Raw genomic sequence first — 26635 nt, 5'->3', positions numbered from 1 at the left:
AAAGCTTGTTAAAGAAAAGGAAACCATTCTCCCTCAGATTGCAAACTACTCTCTAGATCTAATGGATCCCTTGAGCACTTAAACCCAGATTGACAAAACCTAGCAATGTCAAGTTCATATAGCTTCTACAAGGGGACCTCAGAGTTCTAACCACTTCACAGCAGCTCCAAAGTAGTAGCTGTACGAACGACAGTTCTTTGGTTAGATTTGATTCTGTACAGGCAGTTCTTGGACTTACGACACAGGTGGTTCTTGAAAACCACGTCATAAGTTGGAACCGATTTTCCCTTGGGAACAGTGATATAAATGGGGGATTGGTTTCTGAAACAAGGACAGAAATCACTCATGGGGCACCTGGCAGTGTTAAATGCTTTCAACTCTTGCCCTGTAATGTCGCTACGGTGACTGAGGGTGCCTGTACTTCTTAGCACAAGTTCCTCGGTTCGTCTGGGGGATGTAATGAAGCCATTGATCATCGTCAGTTGCCTATTTAACCGTGAACTTCTACGAGTCTGAGCGCACATTAAATACAACATAAGCATATAAATGCATTAAAATCATGACAGCTGTGGCAAAATTTTTAACAAGACAAAACACTTGTTTCCACTTAATAAAGATGGTTCGGCCTGCCCAGTTATACAGATGGGCGGTGCAGAACCTAAACGTGTGGACGTGCTGACGTGGCATTGTAAAGTCAAAACCAATGTTGTAAAGTCAAAATGGTGTGTGGATTTATAAACATGGTAAGTGCTGTTCGTCGTAACTCGAACATCGTAAAATGGAGGACTGCTTGTATTATTCTTTCCAATTTTATCATGAAGAGATTGACTGTGGTGAGGGAATGGTTTCCCCACTCGATCTGAGGAAAGTGCAGCGAGTGTCCACAGCAAAGCAATGGGATTCCAGTTACATAATCCAACACCACTAACTCACCAAAATGTTTATTCTTCATATGATGCAATATAATTTTCAGAATCTAGCTGATGGTAAGTTACCTTGCCATTGGTTGGAACTTGCTAAATTAAGGCTAAGATATAGACATCTAGTCATGAAACATTGAAGGTAAATTTGTATATTTAGAGGAATTAAACTGAAAGGACCAAGAAGCATTTAATACATTTGTATGTTCAAATGAGCCTAAGCTGCCACACTTGAAAATATAACTTAATTAAATTAATTAAAGACTTGAATCTTAGTTTGCATGTTTTCCATGGTACAAAACATGTATTAATCAAGACCAAGTTTCATTTCTTTCCTGTTATAACCCACACAACACCTACGGGGTTGGAGCAATCAATCTCTCCGTGAGTTTCGCCGAGTACAAGCTCCCCCGCAGGTAGCTCGAGGACATTCATGATAAAGTTGTATATAAAGTCGGTCAGGTATGGAACCGACAGAGCAAGCAGACCCTGCTGGGATCTGATGTATGTTGTAAATATAATTGCTTTGCAATAAACATCATTTTCTTTTACCAACTTGATTTGGACCTGTTTATGGCCTACAAAATTCCCTATACCAAATTCACACATTTACACTCGCTGGTGAACCATGTTTTGATCCATTTCGCACTTAAATGTTAAACTGAACTATTAAAGTTGATAAAACAATCTTGATATCTATAACCTACTGTACAATTTTGGGTAGGCATCATCTCTGCTGCACACGGAGCACTACTCATAAAATAATTTCAAAAACTCAATTAATTCTGAAACAATTTGATCAGGGCTACATTTCCAGTGACGAGAAACACAGATTAACCCATCTTACATCATTGGAATATAATTATTATGTATTAACTAATCAGTACCAAATGGGATTAAGCACATGGAACTGCGGTCGATGACATAGAAACGTCAACATTAACAAAAATGTACTTCAAAGCCTTACCCTAGTAAAGAGTCTTCACCCAGGATGGTAGAGCCTTCCACTAAACACTGGGCTAACGTTGTTAATGGTAGCTTTTTCTGTGGACAAGCCCAACATGATTTACAGTCAGATCTTAGGTATGACTGCTACATTCATATCAAGTCAGCTGATTCTCCATGTCAAACCTCACAAGTGAACTAGTTCAATGCTACCAATTATCCAGAACAGAATCAAGAGATGTAACAGTTCTGTATTGGTGGAGAAAAATGTGTTTGTCATAAACATTTGCAATCTTATTATAACTGCACACAAAAAAACCCTATTTAATAGGCTACAAATTGCTTCTTAAATGTGACAATTGACTGCAAACAGGTATTCCAGCAAAATATTGACTTTAAACCGCAATGGAAAATACTGCAGATACTGGAATTTGTGAAACAGAATAGTTTCCTACATGCCAATAGTCATTTGTGAAGGACACAAATGGGGGGGGGGAGGTCCGCTGCTGGCTTGTCAAGTTCCTGAGCGGGACAAGATGCAGCGGGCATTTCTGGCAAAAGGTGACAATGGGGGCGGTGGGAGTCTCACCTGTTCTCCAGCTGGCAGCTGGGAAACCCCCTGCCACCTCCACAGGAATCCCCCCCATCACCTACATTTCAGCTAGTTTACTAATCACTATCCGTATGAAACCAGTGCTTCTTTAATGCGTCTACATAATTTAACAGCTAACTTCTCAAGTGGTGGTTCAGACTGACTGTACCAGTGGACAACAATCAAAGCAAACGTACCGATCGTTTGTCGGCGTCTACACCCTGTTGTCCCTGCAGACATGCTGTGAGTTTTTTGTGAGTGCTGTGGGAGACCTGTTTTACCAGCTCCAGTCGTTTCTCCACCTGTTTGGGTGAAACAAAATTATTACATTGAGGCTGCAAGTAAATCAAACGTAAAATCACTTTTTGAGGCAGTATTCTTAAAAATAAAATCATGAAATCATGGTATATTCTTAAATGACGGTCAATTTCGAGTGTGGCTGACATTAAAACATTAGGTTAAACAAGAAACATTGTTATTTTCGGGAGGTTTTACGGTTGACAGTACTTTATAACAGTTGACGTATAGGTTGGTGCCCTAGAGCCAAAGGCCGGGATTCTCCGTTGCCCGCCGCTAAGGTCGGGAATTCTGATCGGGTGGAGAATCCGCATCGGGGCGATAAGGGGATCGGCGCTGGGCAGCGGACCCTTCCCCAGTCTCCGGTCCTGCCCCGCAGGCCATAGCGGGTTTCTCACGCTGCACCATCAGCAACATGCTAACAGCTCATATCCATTCATTAAAATGCAATTAATGGGCTGGAAGCCTCAATCTCAACCCTCATGCATTTTGCTCCGACCCCTGTCATGATATTCAGATAAACATCATGGTGCAAACACACATACACACTGATGGACAGATCAACGGACCAATCAATACACATGCTACATCACAGCCAATCACAAGAGCAGACACACTATAAAACGGGGAACAAGACACTTCCGATTGATTCCAGCAGGAGACAGCTCAGGGCACAGAGCTCACAGCAAGCCACTCAGACATTCACCATGTGCTGCGTGCCTCTCCAAGATAGTGTTATGGGCTAGGTTCACAGGTTAGAGGGTAATGAACGAACCACAGCAACCAGTTTACAAATATTAATAATTGTTAGTAATAAAACTGAGTTGTACCTTCCGCAACCGTGTTGGTTCGTCTGTGCAGCAGAACATCCAACACGACAACCCCCATGGCGGGACATCCACCAGGTGAGCTTTGGTGTAAGCGTAGGCCTGGTGTGATGGATCCTGGGGGGGGGGGGGGGCCAAAGGGACCAGCGCATTGCTCATATGCCCCTCTGTCACTACCAGGCTGCACAGAGAGGGTCCTCCAAGGTTCCTGGGGATTGGATCAGGGGTTGACCCCGGGACCCTCCTCCGGGATGGGTGTCCCATGTCTAGATTGCCCCCCCTGCCCCCAGTCCTGGGCAACCTGGTGATCCCTCTTAGCATGGTAATCTCAGGCAGCCCTCTGTTCGAGATCTTCATCCTGGTCTGACCTGTTTAAACTCTGAAGCGGCCTTCTCACCCTGAACTGCTCTGCTGGGCAGCTGATGAGCAGATCAGACAGTTCAGTGAAGAATCAAGCCACAACCACTTTTCTTTTCCTCACATCTGCTCCCTCAGCCCTATGCTTTTGAAACTGCAGCTTTTTGAAGTGTTAGAGCCTTCTTAGAACGCCCACAATATTTGAAAAGGTTTGAAATCCCCAGAGATCCTTTGAAATGCTGAGCATTAATGCAATATCACAGTACAGTACCTTTAACTTGCCTTTGACTGACAGCTTAATGGTTTAAACAGAGCTGCCAGCAGGTTTGTTTATCTTTCCCTTCACGCTTGAATGCATCTGAAGTACTCCCTAGTGATCTTAATGGCAATGTTTATAACCATGCTTATGATTTACAGCCATGACCCCTTCAACAATGTTAAGTGTGTTCTATGGTTAACTGCTTTGAGAGATTTGCGGTGCTTTCCCCTTGTTAGCGGGGAGGGGGGGTTAACATTAGTTTCTGAGGGTGAGTCGGGTGGGGCTGTCCATGGATGTTGGGATCGGGGCACCTGTTCAAAATGGTGGCCCGACCCCAGTAACTACAGAAAAACCAGCCTGTTCAGCGCTATGTATATTTTGCATTGTGAAGTCACGAGAACACCACTCCAGAGACGCTCCGAATGGCAGAGGGACACAGTCCCGATTCTCCACTGGCGGGAGAATCTGGAACGGTGAATCCCGGCCAAGATCTGCAGCAAGCTGACCACATTCTGTAAAGATCTTTCGGTAAGCCTCACGAGAAACAGTTATCCCTTTCAAACCATAATGATAACATGAACTAAAACAGCTCATCAAGAAAGAATACACCTCCCAGAAGGGGGCTTGCTTAACCACGATTTCCAATGAGCAATAGCCTTCAGTTTCGCGGTCAGTGGGAGTCATGGGTGGTCGGTGGGTCTGGCGGGTTGGGTTTCTGCTAGTAACGGGGACACAGGATCCAGGGGTTGGCATGGCAGACCCACGGGCACTCAGACACCCATCTCCGCCCCAGCTGAGGTGATGGGCAGCCACTCCCCTGCTCCACAAACCTCCCACCCCCATCGAAGCAGCTCACCCGGACTGAGGTCGGCCCCCTTGGGGGCTCCCCCACCCCACTCCGAGCTCCGGGGTAGCAACCCCAGTGCCCTTGGGCTCATTGTCCGGAAGTGAAGATAGCTACTCACCTCCTCATATCCCCACAGCACCAATTCCACCAGCTTCAAAAAGGAGGACTAATTGGCGCCCACGTGACCACTTGCAGGGGAGGCATATAGATAGAGGGTTGCTCCTGTTAATTGTATGGAGATTGGGCTTAAGTGGTGATTATAGGTTTCTCGCCACGCTATGCCAGGATCCTGACTACGCCAATAGGGAGGGGCCTGTTAGATCGCAAACAAATCGACGCTCGGAGCAGTTCTCGATTTTGGCCTCTCCTGCGATTAAGTGTCGCAGTCTCGCTTAAACGCAATGCGACCATTAAATCTCACCCGAGATTTCAAGACAAAAAAAATTAACCGCACTTTGAAACTCTCGGTCCCTGTGTAAAATTTGCCTCCAACAGTTAACCTATGGCTTTAAAAAAATACACAAGAGGTGAAATAAGTTCAGACATAGATTTTGTAAACTCTGGAATAAACAGAACTTTAAACAATGCGGAGAAACAAATATTACCTGCAGCAGATCTTCAGTTAATACTTCTGTCTTTTCAGCTCTATGAAAGGGAAAAGAAAAAGTGTCAAGATAGTTCTGGCCTGTCAGAACAAATGTACAAACAACTTGAATTCAACGCTGGCACAGATGAAGCCACAATGTAACTTGTAATATTTACCCAACGTAATGGTTATATTGGATAATAACTGCATTAGTTACAAAAACAGATGAGAATAGAATTCTCTGATCAGAACAAAGTCCACAATCTTAAAGGAGAAAGTTTCACTGTAAAAACGTCCTTGAAAAGCTGAGCAGTTACGACAAAATATGCTTCGCATTAATGATGCTTTGTTTTGATATGCTATTTATATTTTCTTTTTTTTTAAAAGCTGAGTGCTGATGACATTGATACACTACACAGAGTCAGGAAAGATTTTGACATTGTGAGGGAGCTGAACTAATACATGTGTCTGATGCTGAAACAACTTAGGCTGATGTACCCTATCCCCAATTTAAATTCACCAACAGCATCAATAACTCTTTCAAGCCAGTACTCCAGGATGCCATCAGAGCTTGTTCTTTTAAAGAAAACATCAACAGAAATATATTAAAACGCTCAGAGTTCATCTTAGTTCTTTCGAATGTTTTTATTTCAAAGATCCTGATGGTTGGAGTCCATTTTAAGAAAGGTCACAACATACTGATCATTAAGCTCATTGACATTCTTTAACTGCATTGTACTGAAATGTGTCACAGGCATAAAAACTACATTTAATTCAGCACTTTTTATGATCACAATCTGACTGAAATGAGCTGGTGACGTTTCCTAATAGGGAGTCCTCTGACCTTGATGACGAACAGATGCACCTACCATCCAACATTCTTCATTGAATAACTTCATTTTTACAACAACAATTAAAAAATATTTTTGCAATTAATTTATGTGTGCAGGTTAACAACACACTACAAAATAACAAGGTTTGCATCAGTGCTGAACCCAATATGGCCAGTTTTGCAATATCTGCTAGGGATTTGTCCTTGAGTTAACTGACCTGTGGCAATGCAGCATAATTAACTCTACCTACTGAGATATTTTGTAATGAAAATGCACATAACCCCACGCTTGGAAAGAGATACAGCCCCATACTTGGAAAGAGATACTTATATTTACAGCAATTAAGTAAAATGACAAAGATGTCCAGGTTAATTATTAGCATCCCGTGTTCTTGCACTGCACAACATGAAACGTGGATTCTCAAGACTTTGCAGTTTCCAAAAGGAAAGAAATTCAACACCTCAGTTTTTTCTTCATCATCTTGTAGATGCTTCCGAGATAATGAATAAATTCAAGGAACCGGATGAGATACTGGATTTTAGGAAAGTCGGCAGACAGAACCTCATCACTTGGCCAGTTGAGACGAGAATATGGGACGTTGCTGCTGTCGTCACTGAACTGCATCTTGAACCGAGACATTATCTTCTGGAGCAATTCACAGGTTCAGGTTGAAATGTTAACTTTAAGCTATTTTTTTCCAGAGACCCGAGACTGTATCAACAGTATGGGAAGAAAACGGACGCAGGTATACTGCAGACTGACCAGATTGCTGAGTCAGCCCCTTACTGCAATCTTTCTCAACGTGCACTGCCTCATTGATTTATAGCTCCATCCCATAATGCCCTGTAATATGCAGAGCATCTTTTGGGTCAAATGCAATTTTGGTTTGTATATTAGGCACAGCATTAGCCCCTGGCTGATTATCTTTTTTGGATAGCACTCACAGCCTGTTCATGTGGAATATTGGCATCTCTTCAGCATTTAATGACAGGCCGGTCTATTTTTACAGTGCAAAAATCTTCAACATGACACAGCAACTTAATTATCTATAGGTTTACTAGTTATTCTTCAAATTACGACTGTACTCTACCATCCATAGTTAAATTAAGATACCTAATGAAGAAAATCCATACTGTCCTCTGTTGATCCTTTTCACATTACACGGGTGATCTATGGTCCTTACTGAAATAACTGCCAGCCAGTTTTAATATTTCAAACATTTTAGCACCAGATTTTGTAAACAGCCTCATTCCCTTTGAAAAAAGGCTAAAATCCTTCCTTGTGAGCTGAAGGCTTTTTAAGTGGTCTATCAGATTAACTATTGAAATGCCAGCTGTGCTTATTATAAAATAAAGGGACTAGGAACATGCTAATTTAGCAGAAGCCATTTGAGCGTCTTTATATAGACTCCATTATGAAGTAATTTTGAAATTACCACCACTACCCATCCCAATTCCCACCTCTTGCCTTATCTTCAAATCCTTCTTTTTATGCCCTCACCCCCTTACAGCTCTGTAATCTCTTCCAGACTCACCATCACCCAAAAGTCCTGTTCTGCTGACACTGGTCTCTTTTGCCAGACTGTTTTTTCTTAAAATAATCTTTATTGTCACAAGTAGGCTTACATTAACACTGCAATGACATCACTGTGAAAAGACCCGAGTCGCCACTTTCCAGGGAGTGTTCGGGTACACAGAGGGAGAATTCAGAATGTCCAATTCATCCAACAAGTACGTTTTACAGGACTTGTGGGAGTAAATCGGAGCACCCGGAGGAAACCCACGCAGACACAGGGAGAACATGCAGATGCCGCACAGACAGTGACCCAAGCCGTGGGTTTCCTCCGGGTGCTCCGGTTTCCTCCCACAATCCAAAGATGAGCAGGTTAGGTAGTTTGGCCACGCTAAATTGTCCCTTCGTGTCCAAAAATGTTTAGGTGGGGTTACTGGGCTATGGGGATAGGGTGAGGTGTGGACTTAGGTAGGGTGCTCTTTCCAAGGGCCGGTGCAGACTCGATGGGCCGAATGGCCTCCTTCTGCACTGTAAATTCTATAACTAAGCCGGGAATCGAACCTAGGACCCTGGCGCTGTGAAGCAACAATGCTAACCACTGTGCTACCATGTCGTGCCATGGCAAGGTTGCCATGCCATCAGCTACTGCAAGCCCACTCTTTTGAATTCCCTCTCCAAACCATTCCATTTTACTACCACCTCCCCCCCCCCCCCCCCCCCCCCACCCCCATTCACGATATTCTGTAAAATTAATTGTTTTCCTAGTCTTGTCATTTCTCCTGCTTCCCCGTCATTGATTTGCTATTTATTTTCCTTCCACTTCTGTGAAGCACATTGGGATGTTGCCCTACATTAAAAGGCACTGGAACAATCCAAACTGTCAGCATTTTAACGTAATTCAACAATACATAAACAAATCTGTAAACAAAACTCCTGTTTAGATATAAAAGGGCCAATGTTTCTAGTTTCTGTGTGTTACACCGCCATGTCTTCGTGACACTCTTGTCAATTACGATAGTGTTCCAAGAATTGGGTAAAATGGTTTCTGCTCTCAAATCATTATGTACAAACGATGACATCAGAGGTTACATGGCTAAGCCAAGCCTATGGAAAGCCACAGCACACAAAGGCACTTCTCAAAACATATTCTTTTTCATAAAAAGACAAAAACAACCTGCATACACTATTAGTTGCAATTGCAAGTCAGGCATATAAAGGGTCTACAAGGAAAATCATAGCCCACGTAGAGAAAACTATTTGTTCATTGTCCCATTTTCATCTGTCCCTACACATGCATTGCACAGATAATATTTAAAGCATTTGGGTCTTCTAATGCAGGTTGTTATTTGCTGGTCACCTCTTGTGTACTCGTTACTACGGTGATATGGACTCTCTGAGGAATGCCATTGCGACGGTTGCTGCCTTGGTAATGTTGCTACTGATCCATTGCTTTTGGTGGGAAACGGTTGACCTCTGGGACTGATGTTCATTCAGTTTCCAGTGCAGCTACTGAACCGCCCATCTTCTTCATCAGCTGTCTGCTGCAAAGGAGCAACATCACCAATTGTACATTTGTCTGAAGTGGTTCATTTACACCATGTAGGATTGGAGGTGACAACGTCTCCATACAGCTGCCAATTTGCCAAGTGGGCTGACTTTTGTTGAGAGCATTGAATGTCTGCAGTCTGACTGGCTCGCCAATTCTCAGTTCTGGTAATGACTTTTGACAGCTTTATCAAAGTGAAATTTGGTTGTCGTTTCAACCATAGAATGATATAAAAGTTATGGCACAGAAAGAGGTCATTCAGACAATCACGTCTGTGCTGGCCAAAAAAAAAAGGAGAAAAAAAAGAAACAAACCATAATCTCATTTTTCAGCACCTGGTCCATAAACCTTCGGGTTACAACCTGCATCTTCAGATGCAGATCCAGATATCTTTTAAGTGAGTTGAGTACTTCAGCCTCAGGCACCACTTCAGGCAGTGAATTCCAGATGCTTACTACCCTCTGGGTGAAAATGTTTATCCTATATCCCATCTAATCCTTCTACCAATCACCTTAAATCTCTGTCCCCTGGTAATTGACCTCGCAGGGAGGGGAAACAGGCATTTCCTGACTATGCTTTTATTTAGGCCCATCATAATTTTGTACTCCTCAAATAGGTCACCCCTCAGCCTCTTCTGTTCTAAGGAGAACAATTATAGCTTATCCAATCTTTACCTATAGCTGCAATTTTCAAGCCCTGGCAACATTCTTGTAAATCTCCTCTGAACTCTCGTCAGAGCAATTATGTCCTTCCTGTAATGTGATGACCAGAACTGTATTCAAAATTCCAGCTGTGGCCCAACCATTTTGCTTTTGTCACTCCTGTTATCACTTGCAGCTTCAGTAATATTTTAGCTATTAGAAGAGTAGCTTGGATACGGCACGACATTAGTCAGTGAACTGACAACTTTCCCTGTTGCTGCTGATCCATTGCTTTTGTTGGGGAACGGTTGACCTCTGGGACTGATATTCGTTCAGTTCCCAGTGCAGCTACTGAACCTCCCATCTTCCTCATCAACTGTAAGCTGTGAGGGAGCATCATCGTCAGTTGTACGTTTGTCTGGGGTGTCCACGATATATCTGGTGGTTCATTTACACTATGTAGTATTGGAGGTGACAACGTCTCCATATAGCTGTCAATTTGCCAAGTGGGCTGACTTTTGTTGAGAGCATTGAATGTCTGCAGTGTGATTGGCTCTCCAATTCTCAGTTCTGGCAATTATTTGACAGCTTTATCAACTCTAGAGTTGCCTTGTATACATCTGCACTGGACTCACTCAATTTTTTGATAGTGCCTTTGGCAATTTTCACTGCCGACTCAGCTTTTCCATATAACTGGGAAGAGTATGGATATGTATAGTGCTGATTTCCCAAACATTTGTGATGTGCCTGCATTCTTCACTTGTGAATTGAGAGCTACTGTCACTCAACACAATGTCAGAAATGCTACAACAATTGAAGTGTGCTTTGAGGCATTCTACCATCTCACTGGTAGTCATTGATGCCAGCTTGTTTAACTCCCAATAGTTTGAATATAGTTGATGATGACGACAATAGTCTGTTCCTATGTGCAGAGGTGTCTCCCAGGCTTCATCCATGGTCTGTCTGGGATGTCATGAGTGGCTCTTTAGTTTAAGCACTACAATGGTCCTTGATATCATTGCTCATTTTTGAGCACTTCTCTTGCCTTCCTCAGACTAGATTCAATCCCTTGATGGCTTGGCTGAATGTGCTTCAGCATCTCTTTTCTCATCTCCTTAGGGATGATGACTCTAGTTCCTTTGTGCAAGATGCCATCTTGGGTGATCAATTCATCTCTGTATGCCCAATAATCTCTTACAGCAACAGGTGTGTCCCTGGTTTCTGGTCATCATTTCATCACTACTTACTGCAGCACTTGGAGAGTTGCATTGTTGTATCAGTGTGTAGTTCACTAGATCTGAGCAAGGTGAATGTCCATAAGATTTGATGTCTCTGCTAGTTTGATGACCTCCAGAGCATCATGCTGTTATCGTTGAAACTGGAAGATTTCACACTCAGTACTAACATCAGCGACTTTTATCAAAGGGATTGCAGCTCTTGACAGCATGCTGGTGATGGACATCCACTTCCCCTACTTGTACTTCACTTCCAAATGAAATCTCTGCATATTATGTTTAACATCCTTTGCAGAAGCTTTGGAGAAGATAGAAATGGTTTGAGAAAGATGTTTCGAAGTGGCTTGTGGTCAGACTCTACTATCATTTTGTCTATCCCAAAGAGGCCAGGGCTAAAATGCTCACAAGCAAAGACAAATATTATGATCTCAGCTGATGTTATAACTGGACAGGAAGATCCCAGAATGGGACCCAGGCTCAAAACATCGTAACTTTTACTTTTTTTATAAAACATGGAGGAACAGAGTCACAGCACTGCTAATTAGTGTTCACCACAAGAATTTATTAAAATTGAATAAATTGGATTATGAGACAATACGCCTTCTCCCCCCCCCCCAAGCTTTACCAGTACACACAGGTTTTAGGGTTAACATGGATTGCAAGGTAAACCTGAATCTAGAAGGGTCTCATTAACAGAGTCGCTTTTAAGCCTACCTTGGAATTATAGAATCCCGACAGTGCAGAATGAGGCCATTCAGCCCATTGGGGCTGCACCGACCCTCTGAAATAACACCCTACCTCAGTCCACTCCCCTACTCTGCCTAACCTGCCCATCCCCAGACACTAAGGTGCAATTTTAGCATGGCCAACCCACCTAACTTGCACTTCTTTGGACTGGACTGTGGGAAGAAACTGGAGCACACGGAGGAAACCCACACAGACATGGGGAGAACGTGCAAACTCCTCACGTACAGTCACCCAGGCCCGGAATTGAACCCGGGTCCCTGGCGCTGTGGGGTCCCTGGCGCTGTGAGCCAGCAATGCTATCCACTGAGCCACCGTGCTGCCCCCAAGATGACTGTGCTTCCCCCAAGATGACTGTGGCCAAAAACACATACTCTGCTATGAACACATATTAGTGTCTGTGGATATCGCCTCAGAATCCCCCAGATGATGATCACATGAGAGTCTCCAAACTCCACTCCCCATAACACGCTTTAAAACCTTCTCTCATAATAATGCTTTCCCTTAGTGGATTTTCATTCTGATGTCCAGTCCAGGTTTTACAAATGACTCTTTTAACCCAAGGTTCCGCTCCACTTTTAACAGCAAATCCAGTCCAGGAATTTAGACCAACTTCTTTCGGTTTCTTAACTGCTTTTATACAAACTGAGAGATCCAGTCACTGATTTCCATAGTTATTTCAACTCACATGCCACAGGCTGTAGTAAAATCTCACAAACCTGAAAATCACTTTGGATATCATTTTGATGTCTCAGTCTCCTTCTCAGACCTGCCTGTCGTTTGTGAACAGCTCTCAGTTCTAGCAGCTTTTGTCTCAGATTTCTTGGAAACTTCTAATTTCTCTAGTTTCCTTAACCACTGAAGTTGCTTTTGTAACCATTACTCCATGGTATGGCTTTTCTTCTCGTAAAGCTGAGAGAGATGTTCTTTCTCTAGCCTTCTAAACCAACTGCTTCTAGCAGAGCTATGACAGCTGCCTTCTCTCTCACGACCTATCTTCAACTGCAATCAAATTAGCTAAACCATAACTTCTCTAGCTTACAAGGCCTCAGTTGCTAAGCAACCACCGCAGGTTTATTTATTCTTCATGCCATAGCCCTCTCTAAGCACATTGCAACTTAAATTTCTCAATACCCTGGGCTAGTGCACAATTCCAGCCCCACTTGACTCAGAGTCACAACACAGGTGAAATTAGATGTTATTTTAAAAATACCTGAGGGCCTTGGCTACAAATGTAAATGACGACCTAATACTCTTTCCACCACCCCCTCCCCCCTTTCTAATTACGCCACTCTCTCCACAGACAGACAAACAACAGAGAGGCAAAAGGGTGGTTGAGAGGTAAAGAAAATATTAATATAAATAAAAGGTCAGAGGATCTTTGATACACTGGGCTGGCTTTCAGTTACTGTCTTTCTGGAGTTCAAACTTTTACTTTGGTATTTCTTTCTTCTAGGTTTATATTGATGATCACTGCAGACTCTCAGAGACAGCAACAACCGGCAGCAAAGAGAGGGATAAAACACAGCTCCTCTTCCTTCGAGGGTTTGAGGCTTCAAATGGTTTTCTCTGGCAGGTTGTCTGTAACTTTTGTAGATTCAGGAACATTTCAAGTTTACAGCTAGGATGTGCCAGGCACTCTGGTTTGAGGACAATAAAGCAGTTCTTTCAGCAAGAGAGGAAAGAGACTGTTCTTTCTTCTTCCAAGGTCTAATCACTTCTGCCAAGCTCTCTCAGAAATCATCACACAGGAACCAATCACTGTCTGTTGTCAGGCAGAACACTGTCCTTGGCCAACCCACAGGTTGCCAGCCAGCCAATTGAACCAACTTCCTCCAAAGTTGGTTGTTAAGATCCACTCTGCGCCAAAGCATCTGGGGTGTCTCTTCTCCAAAATACAAATCCTGGAACACTGTCATGACAAGTAGGCTGCTTCAGCTTGGGTCTTCTGCTAAAAGGCATATTCTGATTATGGGTCCATGGACCAAAAATAATAAAATAATAATAAAATAAATGGGAACAAAGGAAATAAACAGGAAGGACTCTTACAGAAACAACCCCACACATATGTTTGTGCAGCATGAAACTAACTATAGGTTTTGCCCTTCTAGGCACAGGAACCTACTTAAAACTATACATTAATGTTTACTAATACAAATATAAATCTCTTAAAACTACCTTTGCTTTCCTCACAGAATAGCCAGGCACTTAATCTGTTTGTAGCATTGTTCAGTTGCATTAAAGCTCTGGATGTAAATGCCACAGGTTGTGCTTGCTGCAAGAGTGTTGCTCCAAATGTTGTCTCGCTGGCATCACTCAGCAGGTTGACCTTATCATTAACATCATAGTACCTCAGCAATACCAATGAACATCTTTGCAGTGAACTTGCATAGAGCTTCATACTCTGATGACAAATTGGGCAAGAACTTTGCAAGGTGGTTTCAGGATCAACATTTCTCCAGTGACCATCTTTACAGGCTTGCTTTTCTACTTTCCTGCAAAATGCTTGCATGCAAAGTGATCCAACAAATCATTGCACCATCCTTGGTTGCTGCTTCTCTTCTACAGCTGTCACCCTATTAGGATTAAGAGAAATTCCTTTCGCTGTCAGTACATGGCCTATGTACGTGACTTCAGTTGCAGTTCCTTCTCATTCAGCTTCATATTCATTTTGCGTGCTCTCTAGCAGTCTCACTAGATTCCAATCACAGTCTCTGATGTTTTTATCCATTGCATCGCCACACCCATAGACCAACCACAATTGTTTTTCTCTCCTGGAAGATCATTGCCTATCTCATGATATATTTGCTGATTTTCTCCCAGAGCAGTAGAAATGCCAAATGGCAAGAACAACCACCTGTACCTCCCAAGTGGCAACTAGAATTTAATGAGGAAAATGCTACTTTCGTCCACCTTCACATGCCAGTATCCATCCTTTGCATCTAGGGTAGCAAAAGCTTTGCCTTAGAAAGTGGTGGCAACATTTCTTCAATGGCTGGCATGGGTGGTGAGATTTTTTTCAAAGTTTTATTGAGGTCCTCCAGATATCAACTTTTCAGCTTGTTTCATGGCTACCATGCAGATAATCCAGTCTGTGGGAATCATTGTTTTCTTGGGTACTCCCATCTTTACAGCTGGAACATTCCTCAGACTCTCATCTCCTTCAAGATGATCTTCATCAAGAAGATGTCCAAGACCTGTGAAAAAACCTTTGTAATTTTTGAGGTTTTTTCAGTCATTGGCTTTGTACCGTGTGAAACACTGCAAACCTCTTCATGTACGTGGAGGGTTACCAGTACAAGCTTCTGACTTACTTCTACCAAGATGAGTGGATTTTGCTCATTGTCTATCATTTGGTACTTTAAATCTGCTTCCCTTCCCTGTGCATTGGGTTCTCATTATGCCATCGTAGAGTGGCAACCTGACCTTTGACAGCTTCACTTTCCAGTCACCATCTTGAGCAACTTCACACAGGTCTGTAAAGCTCATGGGTGTTGCACATTGCGCCCGTGTCTATCTGACACTTCACATTAACTTGATCCTCTCCTTCTGCAGTCATCATTCCAATAGTCACAGATCATTTGTACCTTGAGACTTGGTGATGCCAACCTGATTCTGGAGTATTGACTGATTTGTCAGGATCATTGTCTAATGTCTTTCCAGAAACCATCTTTATAGGATTCTTTCCAGCAGAGCACTCGTGCACAAAATGATTCAACTTCTTGCAGTTATAACGTTGCTTTTGTTACATGGGACATGTTTCCTTTACTTTTGCGTGGTGTCCTCCACTATATTTGCATTATTGTGCCTTGGCCTTGATCCTTCTGCTGGTCCTTCTCTAAATATTCTTCCTCTCCTCCATTGTAAGGCCTGGATTCCCTCTCAGCAGAGTGCAAAGCCTCATCAGTTCCCCATCAATGCTCTTCACCTAATGATTAACCAACCTCAGAGCTTCTGAGCATGCCAAGAGCTTTTTTGAGAGCAAGTTCCCCATCGCTCAGCAGATGTCCTCTTGTGACAGGATCTCTTGTTCCAAAGACAATTCCGTAACTGATCACATCATCGATAAGTTGATCAAACTCACAAGATTCAGCTAGATGTGTCAAGGCAGTCACATACAGATCAATATTTTCCCCCTCTTCCTGAACCGTGGTGCTGGAAATATAGTTTTCACAATCATACTCGTTAGCGAGTGATCTCTGAAGAAGAAGAGTAGGGGGGCTCAAAGTGGATTGTCCACATCTCCAAAATTTCACAAGACTGGTTTTTCTGCTCCTCAAGTGAAGTCTCGGGTACAATACAGCTTTTGGCACTCTTTCCCCCAGCGCAATAGCACAGTTATTTGTTCAGGATTCTTGTTTAACTGTGGAAATTTCATATTCTGCAACTGAGACTAGAAGAATTTCCAATTCATTCTCAAACTCCCCCTTTGCTTCTATAAGAGAAGGTACTTGAATATTCAAAGCCACACTGGCTCACCCTGTAGTCCTTGCCTTGTACAAAGTTGCAGACTGAGGTTTGAATTGTTCTCTGCTGTTTCTTATGGCTGCTGTCTCTTTCAACTAGTAAAAGTCCATGCAATTTCAGTTGCACACACTGTGTTCCAGGCAGTGGATCAAATGGCTTCTGTTCTCAAGCATTTAGGCACAAAAGATGACATCAGAGGTCACATGTCTATGGTAAGCCAAAGTGTGCAAAGGCACTTCTCCAAACAGACAGTACCTGTATTTTGGCTGAGATCAAGCATCAGATCAAGCCCAAGATGAGGCGCAATGTCTTTTCTTGACAGCTTGGATGTCTCTCTTGTGGAGATTATGGCCGGGATTCTCCGAGCCCGTGCTGGTTCGGAGAATCGGAGATGATATCGAGATGGGGCGCAACGCCGGGACGCGATTCTCCACCGAGCAGAGAATTGCCGGCAGCCGCGCGCACACGGCCAATGCGGCGCCGGTCGGGGGCCGATGAAAGAGGCGCCCGCGGCGATTCTCCGCGGTCGACCGGCCGAGTTCTGGCCGCCGTGGTTCTAACATGGTTTTACCCGGCTGGAGCGCGGAACCCCGGCCGCCGTGGCCGCCCTGGTGGGTGGGCGGGGGAATCAGACTCCGGGGGGGGGGGCCTCCACAACGGCCATGCTTACGATCAGGGGCTAACAATCGGCAGGAGTGCACCATCCGGGGGAGCGGGGGCCCTACCTTGTTCCGCGGCGGCCCGCTGTGTGGCTCCGCCATGTTGCCCGGCACCTGCGCGCAAACGGCTGCTGCACGCATGCGTGGTCCCACAGCTAGAAGTGCAGGGCCATGTGCGGCGTGTGGGCCCCCTGTGGGCAACAGAATCGCCGGGGCCATTGAAGCCAGTGTGAAGCACTCCGGTGTTTACGCCCGCGAAAAACACTTAGCTCCGTTTCTAGAGAATCCCGGCCTATTAATTGTATTCAATTTGAATTGATTTTTGTAGCAAGCAATGAGATGGATTAAGGGCTTGCCCTGTCCACTCTGTGCATTTGCTTTGTAACTTTTCGAATGTAGTTGGGATCGGGGTAGCCTGGCTCAGACTGCCATTGCTGCAGAATTGGATTTAAATGCACCTCTTTGGTGCTACTTACAGGTCCTGGCTGCTCATACTGCTGACTGCTCACTGTGTCCTGTGATTGTTCAGGAGCCTCTTGTCATCTGGAAGCCCACCCAGGCTGCCCTTCTGGAAACCCTCAACTGTATCATCAAGGGGATGGGAGTGGCCAAGCTCTATCAGTGGCCCACCAGGTTTTGACACTCTTCAGAAGCGTTGCCCCACTGCAGAGGAAGCAGGGGATTAGCAGAGTTCACCCCAACCAGAGGACATCTGCACCGTGACCTTTGGAACCCTGCCTGGTTATCTACCCCTCTCATGGCAGAGGCCTCACCAGTGACCCCCCACCCCTCAGGAACACCAGCTGCCTCCTATTGGTGAGGTGGCAGCACTGACTGAATCTGCTATCACCTCCCAGCGCTGTTCATGAGGGCGGGCTTGAGTCAATGGTCCATTCTGGGAAGAGGGTGTCCCTCTTCTCCTCTCTGGCATGGAGCAGTGGGTTCAACTCGGACTCCCAACTTTGGGGGGCAGGTCTTCTCTGAGCCATCTTGCTGGCTGCAATGAGTGTGTGATAAGCTTATGGATAGTTCCAGTTGCCAGCGTCTTTAGTGCTAATCCCAGCCCCAGTGCTTACAACGCTTACTGGGCCTGGAATTGCTCTCAATTCACGCTGGCAGAGTGCTGCCTCATTTGCATGTCCTGACCCACTTACCAAATAGCATCCCCAATGGAACCACAAGTCGCATGCGCCAGCGCCAGCGGAACCCAAGACTCCCAAATGGAGAATTCCAGCTGTATGTTTTCAGGAAGGAATTAGATATAGCTCTTGGGGCTAAAGGGCCAAAGGATACAGGGGAAAGTCGGGAAAAGTTTATTGAGTAGGATCAACAACCATGATCATTATGAATGGCGGAGCAGGCTCGAAGGGCTGAATAGCTCAATCCTGCTTCTATTTTCTATGTCTGTGTCTATGACTAAGGGTTAGCAGTAGACTGTAGTTATGGTGGTTGAGTTAAATTAGGCAATGTTTAGAGTTATTTTTTAATTTCCCTCCTATTTACTGTAATTGGAAATAAAAGGTATTTACTTTGAATGCTGCATATGCGTAGTATGTGGGAATCACGTTCCAAGGGAGGGAATAGAAGAGAAGGCAATGGAAATATTGTCGCACAATCAATATATTCTGTAATTGCTTTTCTGCTGTTAGCAAGAATTAACATGAATATTTTCCTACTGTGATCATCGTGGTCTGTCTTGTAGCCAGAGTGTTCATGTCAGCAGGTTGATTCCTGCTGTTCAGCACACCAACCCAAGGTGTCGGGAAATGTTGGCTTTAACTGTGTAATTTGTGTAAATATTTGCAGTTATGCAAGTAGTGCAATCAACTCTGCTGTTAATCAAGACTGGTGTTACTCTTTCCTCCGGGTCAGATGGGTGTGGGTTCAAACCCCACTCCAGAGATTTGACTCCGTTATCGGAGTTTGGCAGTTCAGAGTTACAGCTAACACAACATCCAGATGATGTGGTCATTAATTTCATTGCTGTGTGGGACCTCACTGTGTGCAATAACATCTGTTGCATTTCCAACATTCCAACAGTGGTTACATTCTATAAGTACTTAATTGGCTTCATGGTGCTTCAGAAAGTCCTGGGAGCTGGTTGTGAAAGGGGGAAGATAAATTTAAGTTTTTTCATTCTAACAATATGAACTCCTGAATGGATCAAAACCATTGATTATAAAATTGCCCTGACCTCCAAGTTTTATTGGTGCTGATTCAGAAACCCTTTGACAATGGCCCACCTCTTTTAAAATATATGGGAGGTAGTGACCAGGAGATCACATTCTAAGATACTACAGGCTGAGAAAGGCCATTTGGCCCATTCTGAATCCGCCATCCAGATCAATCCTGCATTTCCTCCATTGCAGAATCTAATTGCGTTTGAATAATTCAATGGTTTCTGTCGTCACAGCTCTGCACAGAAGTTCATTCCAGATGTCGATTACTCTCTGCTTGAAGAATAAACTGCTGACATCAATCCTATTGTTACATTTTACTGATAGTTCAAAATGTAACTGTTTAATTGAATAATGCTTGACAAAACTTTGGCTTACTATTCATTATTGTACATATGATCACCTCTCAAAACACTCCTCTCCAGAATAAAAAGTCTAAGGCCTGGATTTTCGATACCGAGGTGGGAAATCTCCACATTGGCCAGAGCCAATGTAGGAAAAGTAACCCAAATGGCGGAATCTTCATTCCGGCGTGGGGAGGGAGAGGTGAGGAGGGTGTGGCACTGGTTGTGGGATGGAGTAAGGCTTTCCAGCCCCGGACACAGATGGGAAGTGGCCATAGGGACTGCCGAGTTCCAAGGCAGACTGATTAAAAGGCGTGACTCCGTTTTCTGGGTCTTCATACCCGTTTTTACATTGAGCTCTCCAGCCCTCACCCCTCACACTCCCCCAGTCCCCCACCCATTCTCAATGCCCGATATATGCCAATTTATGCCAACCCATGCCCTCTACCCAATTGAGCCAAACCACACCACCCCTTATAGCACCATTGCCAACTTAGTGCCGACTCTTGCTCCATACCCACCACCCTTCACTAACTTACTCATCACGTGCCATGGGCAGACTCAAGAGTCATGCTGAGATAAAACAAATGTCTATTGCACTCTTCATGATATAAGAAAACTGCACTTTAACGAAAGCCAATTCAATACATTTAAGACCCCTCAAATACCTGGGGCGAAATTCTCCGGAAAGGGCGCGATGTCCGCCGACTGGCGACCAAACCGGCATAAATCAGTCGAGCATCGCACCGCCCCAAAGGTGCGGAATGCTCCTCATCTTTGGGGGCCGAGCCCCAACCTTAAGGGGCTAGATCAGCGCCAGAGGAATTTCCGCCCCGCCAGCTGGCGGAAAAGGCCTTTGGTGCCCCGCCAGCTGGCGCGGAAATGACATCTCCGGGCGGCGCATGCGCGGGAGCGTTAGCGGCCGCTGACGGCATTCCTGCGCATGCGCTGTGGAGGGAGTCTCTTCCACCTCCGCCATGGTGGAGACCGTGGCGGAGGCGGAAGGGAAAGAGTGCCCCCACGGCACAGGCCCGCCCGCGGATCGGTGGGCCACGATCGCGGGCCAGGCCACCGTGGGGGCACCCCCCGGGGCCAAATCGCCCCGCGCCCCCCCAGGACCCCGGAGCCCGCCCGCGCCGCCTTGTCCCGCCGGTAAGGTAGGTGGTTTAATTTATGCCGGCGGGACAGGCATTTTAGCGGTGGGACTTCGGCCCATCCGGGCCGGAGAATCGCGCGGGGGGGCCTGCCAACCGGCGGGCAGCGATTCCTGCCCCCGCCGAATCTCCGGTGCCGGAGACTTCGGCAACCAGCGGGGGTGGGATTCACGCCAGCCCCCGGCGATTCTCCGACCCGGCAGGGGGTTGGAGAATTTCGCCCATAATCCCTTATAAAAACAAACATTTGTATTCATAAATCCATATCAAAGACAATTAATCCTGTATTAACCTCTTTGATCCGTCAATTTAACTGTGAATTTATTGCCTCCCAAGTCTTTTAAGTTGTGGAAAGCAATCAGGAATTAATAATGCTGAAATTATAGCACTAAGGGTTATGTCAAACAGTCATTGAAACTGCTAGAACTGTTTTATTTAAACTTTTAAAGGATTGGGGTTTTAAATAACTTAACAGTTTGACCATTCCACATATCCTATTCTTTCTTCAAAATATTTACGCCTACTCTAAAATTTTGTAATTTTGTAAAATTTTATCTGCAGGATAATGTTCTTGCTCCGGTAAAATGGGGTCTGTTTGAACTCAACATTGCTTTCAAATGGCCCTGCTGAGTTTGTGTTTCTCTCATGTGTGAATCACATCCCACCCTGATCCCCACCCCAGGTGAAAATAGTTGCTGCCATAAATGGAGGCAGGACTGACAGATCTGACGTCTGCCATTTTGGGTACATGGTATGAACATTTTCGATACAATGCCGTGAAAATGCAGGTACAAGTCTCTCCATTCTTTCTTTACAACTCAAATCTCTGGAACCTTGGATTAATCCAGATCTTGAATGTCTTGTTCATTTTTCAGTGACCACAAATGGACACGGTACTCAAAGTGAACTCTGTCTATAGCAGTGTACAGTGTGATCATGGCATCCTTTGACTTATATTCTACTTTAGCTACATGGACCAACATCCTTTTGGCTCTCTTGGTTCTGGTGTTTTGTGGATTCGAGTGTCACCTTTCTTTAGCTTTACAGAAGATTGAAGTATCAGAAACCAGCATCGATATAACTGTTTTTCCCTCGATTGGTGGAATGCTGCGTGGAGCATTATCTAGAGTCAAAATATATAATTATTGCTACATCAGGGCCTGTATTCCTTAAGGATAACCTGCAATCTGATCCCTCCTTGGGATATTTTTCTCAGCTTTATCCCTAAGGGAGGTTGGTTGATCATTAAACAATTGATGCTATAGGGCTTTCTTTCCTCTGACCTATGTTGTTATCCTGCGTTCAAAGACAGCTTTAATCTTTGGAGTATTAATGTAAATCCTCTAGAACCTGTTTTCTTTAACAGCTATTAAGTCATGAACTGAGGGCACGAGAGGCTCTGTGAAATAGGATCCGCTGAAAAATACGTTTTTTGCTTCAGTGTGGAATAAAAGAGATGTGTATAGCGTTGTTAACTTCCCTCTAAGGACAACAGACCTTGATGTGACAACAGAATAGAAAGGATTGAAGGGGATGAGCAAGAGGAAGATCTGGATAGAGATCTTAAATAGGGTAGACACCCATTCTACTTCAGTGTATGGGTATCTTAAAACAATATGTGGCACTGATTCAATAAACAATTTCCTTTCCATTTATATTAATTTTAAATTTCACACAAAAAAGGACCATGATTAAATAGTGCTGGAAAATGAGAACCAAATGCATTTATAATAATGTCTGGCGTTGACTGAAAATGCAAGTTCTCTTGACAGGCACATGAAAGAAAGGGATGTGTCATGTGAGAGTACCTTTAAGACATGGATGTTTAAGCAATGTACCTTTAAGAAAACAGTGATGTCAGAGAGTGGGTGGAGATGGGCTTTAGATCAGCCAGTTTGCAGTTTTTTAGTTTCAGTTTGAAAAGAGCTTGTGTGTGTGTGTGTTTGCAGTGAGCTGGATCTCTGCCATGAAAGACTATCTCTGGATCATTTGAGTGATTTAAACTCATAATTGTAAAGCCTTTAACCTGATGTGATTCTTTTTAAAGGTGTTAAGTCTCTTGGAAATTTGAAGGAACATTTTGAGGAATTATTTACTGTTGCAATATTTTCTGAGTTATCTTTGAAGTAAGGGGTGTTAAGAGATCCAATGTTTATTTAAGATGTTAAGTTGAGTTCATGGAATAAACATTGTTTAGTGTTTAAAAACTCACGTGTCCATAACTGTAATCCCACACATAGGGAACAAGCCGTGTGCTAGGAAAAGCAACAAATGCATTAAAGGGAGAGGTTGGTTGAACTCCATGATTTTGGGGTTCTGAAAACGCCTCGCCCATAACAGATGCCAGAGGCAAATGTTATATTTGTGAAGCAGCTACACATTTTCACACAGTTGGCTTGAAAGGGTACTTATGGAGGTAAGAACTATCGGAATTTGATAAAAGCAGATGCTTTCACTTTATATCAGTGACATGTTTACCAATGAAAGGAATCTCCCCTAACAATTCAATTCTTTATTGCCAGTAAGATCATGTCTTGATTTTTTTAAACAGGTTTTGGATGGGTTTTATTAAACGGAACAGAAACCACAAAATTATTAACAAGTGTGTTGGTGGGTGGAGGTGGGGGGGGGGGGGGGCGGGTTGGGAGGTGGTGAACCCCTGTGCAACATTAGTGACATTGTAACAGGGTGGGAAGAGCTCCACCATTAATTGCTTCAATTATAATTCTAAATGGAACTATTGGAATACTTGGAAAGCTTCCTGGGAAGAGTAGATATAGAAAATCATCTCACTGCGTTCACAATGAATACTTGGCATCAGAGGTGAATTTTCTCTGGAGCAGTTGATAAAGTCAAGTGTCAAAAAACGACAAAAACAAAATTGGCTGGAGCAGGCTTGCCACAATGCAGTATTGTCCGAATTTTATTATTGTACTTACTCTAAAATAAGGGCCGGGATTCTCCGTCTGGGAGATTATGAAGTAATCCTTGGCACTAGAAATGGTGCCCAGAAGCGATTAACTCTCCCTTGCCATGCAAATCTATGCATGGTGGGGAGCTAAAGGGATTCTGTACCGAATCCCACTATTGGGCCACCATTTTGAGCGGTCGGTCCGATACCAAGGTTGGCCCCCCTCCCCCGGTGGCTGGTCCCCTCCCCCCAAAAAGCAAATAATGCTACTTCGCTGACAAGTATGGGGTTCCTCCTCTCCCACCATGGGAATTTCTGGCTCACCACCCAAAACATGCATGCATGAGGGTGACCTGCATGACTCTCCACGATAGACCTGCATCAGACCCCCATAACAGATAAGCCCCCATCAGAGACCCCCCCCCATTTCAGAGATCCCTCCCCACCTCCCAATCAGTCATGGCTGCCTGGAAGCTAAAGAGGTCCAGACAGAAATAGTGAAAAATCGCTGCTTTTTCACTTACCTATCCCTTATACCTGGTGCCTCAGGCAGAGGTGTAGAAAGCAGCAGCTATTACTTCATAGAGAGCCCAAACCACATCACAAGGCTTTAATCCCCTCAGATCAACGAGGCCTCTATCCACTTTCAAAGGTAAATAGCTTTTAGTAGGCTGTCATTAACTGGGTAATAGCTTCCAGACAGCCAACTGTCTGGTTTATTCATTTCCCTTCACACTTGAATACATCTTTAGATAGACTGCTTTAAACATAACTCATAGATATTAATAAATACTGTGGTTAAGTGCTGCCACATCCTCTCTGCAGAAAGCACTTAACTGCTTTTGCAGGGCACGAACCTCAATGCTACCTCCAGTGGGGGACCTGAGCATCACAACGGAATTAGCACCATCTTTTTAATTAAAATGTTTTCCAATTAAGGGGCAATTTAGTGTGGCCAATCCACTTTCGGGCGGAGGAGAATCCTGGCCAACTTTTCGCTTCATCATAAAATGTAGCATTTAAGCCTTTGCAATGTCTTTTTTTTTACTTTGGAATACTGAGTCCTCCGAGACTTCAGCAGCTGATTTCATTTTTAACTGAAACCCTATAATGTATCATATAAACTAACTAGAAATTTTGTTGAATTACGTTCCAGTTGAAATGCATCATTTGCTAGGTTACTCCCAGCATATGTTAAGAAAACCGCAAATTCAGTAATTGTTTAAGTGTGATTTTAATGCATTAAATATTTGTTTGCAACACACTGCTGTAAATCAGAGCAGCGTCAATCTGTCATGTCACTGCATGCATTATTTAATGTGAGTCACACTACAAATACTGCCACCGAGTCAAAAGAGATCTCCAAATCCATGTTTTCAATATTAAACCATCCGAGTGGGATCAACACACATTAAACTTATTTTCAACTTAAAACACAATTAAACCTATAAACTCACATTCACTTACGTATCTACGGAAGTATTTTTTAATTTTTTAATAATAGCTTACATATGCTTGCCTCGAAGCCTATGTTAAAAAATAATCATTGCATTTTATTTTATTTAAAAAAATATTTTTATTCTCCTTTTTCACATTTTCTCCCAAATTTACATGCACCAACAAAAAACAATAATCAGTGACGAATATAATGTCAATTCCCATTTCAATAACAACAATCCCATCCTCCCACCAAACTATCAAACATGAGCCCGCATCTTAACATAAACAAATAACAAAAAGGAATCAGGAATCACCCACAGTCATCTTAACACATACAGTACCCACCCCCCAACTCCCACAACCGCCCCCCTCACCCCCCATAGTTCGCTGTAATCCAAGTCTCGAAAGTGCATAATGGATAACGCCCATGAATTGTAGAACCCCTCCATCCTTCCCCTCAGTTCAAATTTGACCTTCTCAAGAGTCAAGAATTCCAGCAGGTCCCCCCGCCACGCCAGGTCGCAGGGCAGAGAGGTTGGTCTCCATCCCAATAGGATACGCCTTCGGGCGATCAACGAGGCGAAGGCTACAATATCTGCCTCCGCACCCGTTTCCAGCCCTGGCTGGTTCGACACTCCGAATATGGCCTCCCGAGGGCCCGGGTCCAGTTTCACGTGCACCACTTTAGAGATTACCCGAAAAGCCTCCTTCCAGTAATCCGCCAGCTTTGGACAGGACCAAAACATATGAACGTGGTTTGAGGGACCCCCCCCCCCGCAACATTCACACACATCTTCTACCCCCTTAAAGAGCCGGCTCATCCTCGCCCTTGTGAGGTGTGCTCTCTACCACTTTTAGCTGTAACAACCCCATCCTCGCGCATGAGGTGCAGGCGTTCACCCTCCGGAACACCTCAGACCAGAACCCCTCCTCCATACCCTCTCCCAATTCTTCCTCCCACTTTGCCTTGATCCCATCCAGCGGTGCCTTCCCCTCTTCCAAAATAGCCCCGTAAACCGCCGACACTACCCCCTTCTCCAGTCTCGCTGTCGTTAGAATCATTGTATTTTAGAGTGAAACTACTTTGATCCATGAATCTTCACAATAACTGGAAGCCAATGGTGTACCACAGGGCTCTGTGCTGGGCCCCCTATCGTTTGCCATTTATATAAATGACATAGATGACTATGTAGGGGTTGGGATCAGTAAGTTTGCGGACTCCCACAGTCCAAAGATGTGCGGGTTAGGTGGATTAGCAATGCTAAATTGCCCCTTAGTTTCCAGGGATGTGCAGGCTATGAGGGTAGGACAGGGTGGACGGGAGAGTGGACATGGGTCAGTG

The 26635-nt window shown here is 44.2% G+C and overlaps 1 protein-coding gene and 1 long non-coding RNA gene across 14 annotated transcripts in view; one reads left to right on the top strand and one right to left on the bottom strand.

Annotated features, from left to right (window-relative positions):
* The window catches only part of LOC140395436 (uncharacterized), a 75584-nt gene extending 61789 nt beyond the window's left edge, over positions 1-13795 (top strand). For 2 of the 3 annotated variants that reach the window (XR_011936190.1, XR_011936192.1), the window contains exons 2-3: positions 6951-7124; positions 13598-13795. This is a non-coding gene — a long non-coding RNA (uncharacterized lncRNA). Of the gene's footprint in view, positions 1-6950; positions 7131-13597 lie in introns of all 3 variants that reach the window. The other variant, XR_011936191.1, reaches the window with a different exon arrangement.
* Positions 1-26635, bottom strand: part of arhgap44a (Rho GTPase activating protein 44a) — a 486303-nt gene that overhangs the window by 167493 nt on the left and 292175 nt on the right. For 3 of the 11 annotated variants that reach the window (XM_072483173.1, XM_072483179.1, XM_072483176.1), the window contains exons 1-4: positions 6924-7152; positions 5650-5689; positions 2655-2759; positions 1888-1964 (exon numbers count right to left, since the gene is read on the bottom strand). In XM_072483173.1, the coding sequence (XP_072339274.1) occupies positions 1888-1964; positions 2655-2759; positions 5650-5689; positions 6924-7102 (401 nt within the window). In that variant the 5' untranslated portion in view covers positions 7103-7152. Of the gene's footprint in view, positions 1-1887; positions 1965-2654; positions 2760-5649; positions 5690-6923; positions 7155-26635 lie in introns of those variants that run through there. The other 8 variants (XM_072483182.1, XM_072483180.1, XM_072483184.1 and 5 more) reach the window with 5 other exon arrangements.

This window comes from Scyliorhinus torazame, chromosome 18 (genome assembly GCF_047496885.1).
Source record: "Scyliorhinus torazame isolate Kashiwa2021f chromosome 18, sScyTor2.1, whole genome shotgun sequence".
Classification (NCBI taxonomy): Eukaryota; Metazoa; Chordata; class Chondrichthyes; order Carcharhiniformes; family Scyliorhinidae; genus Scyliorhinus; species Scyliorhinus torazame.
This window is presented reverse-complemented; position numbering and strand designations above follow the sequence as displayed.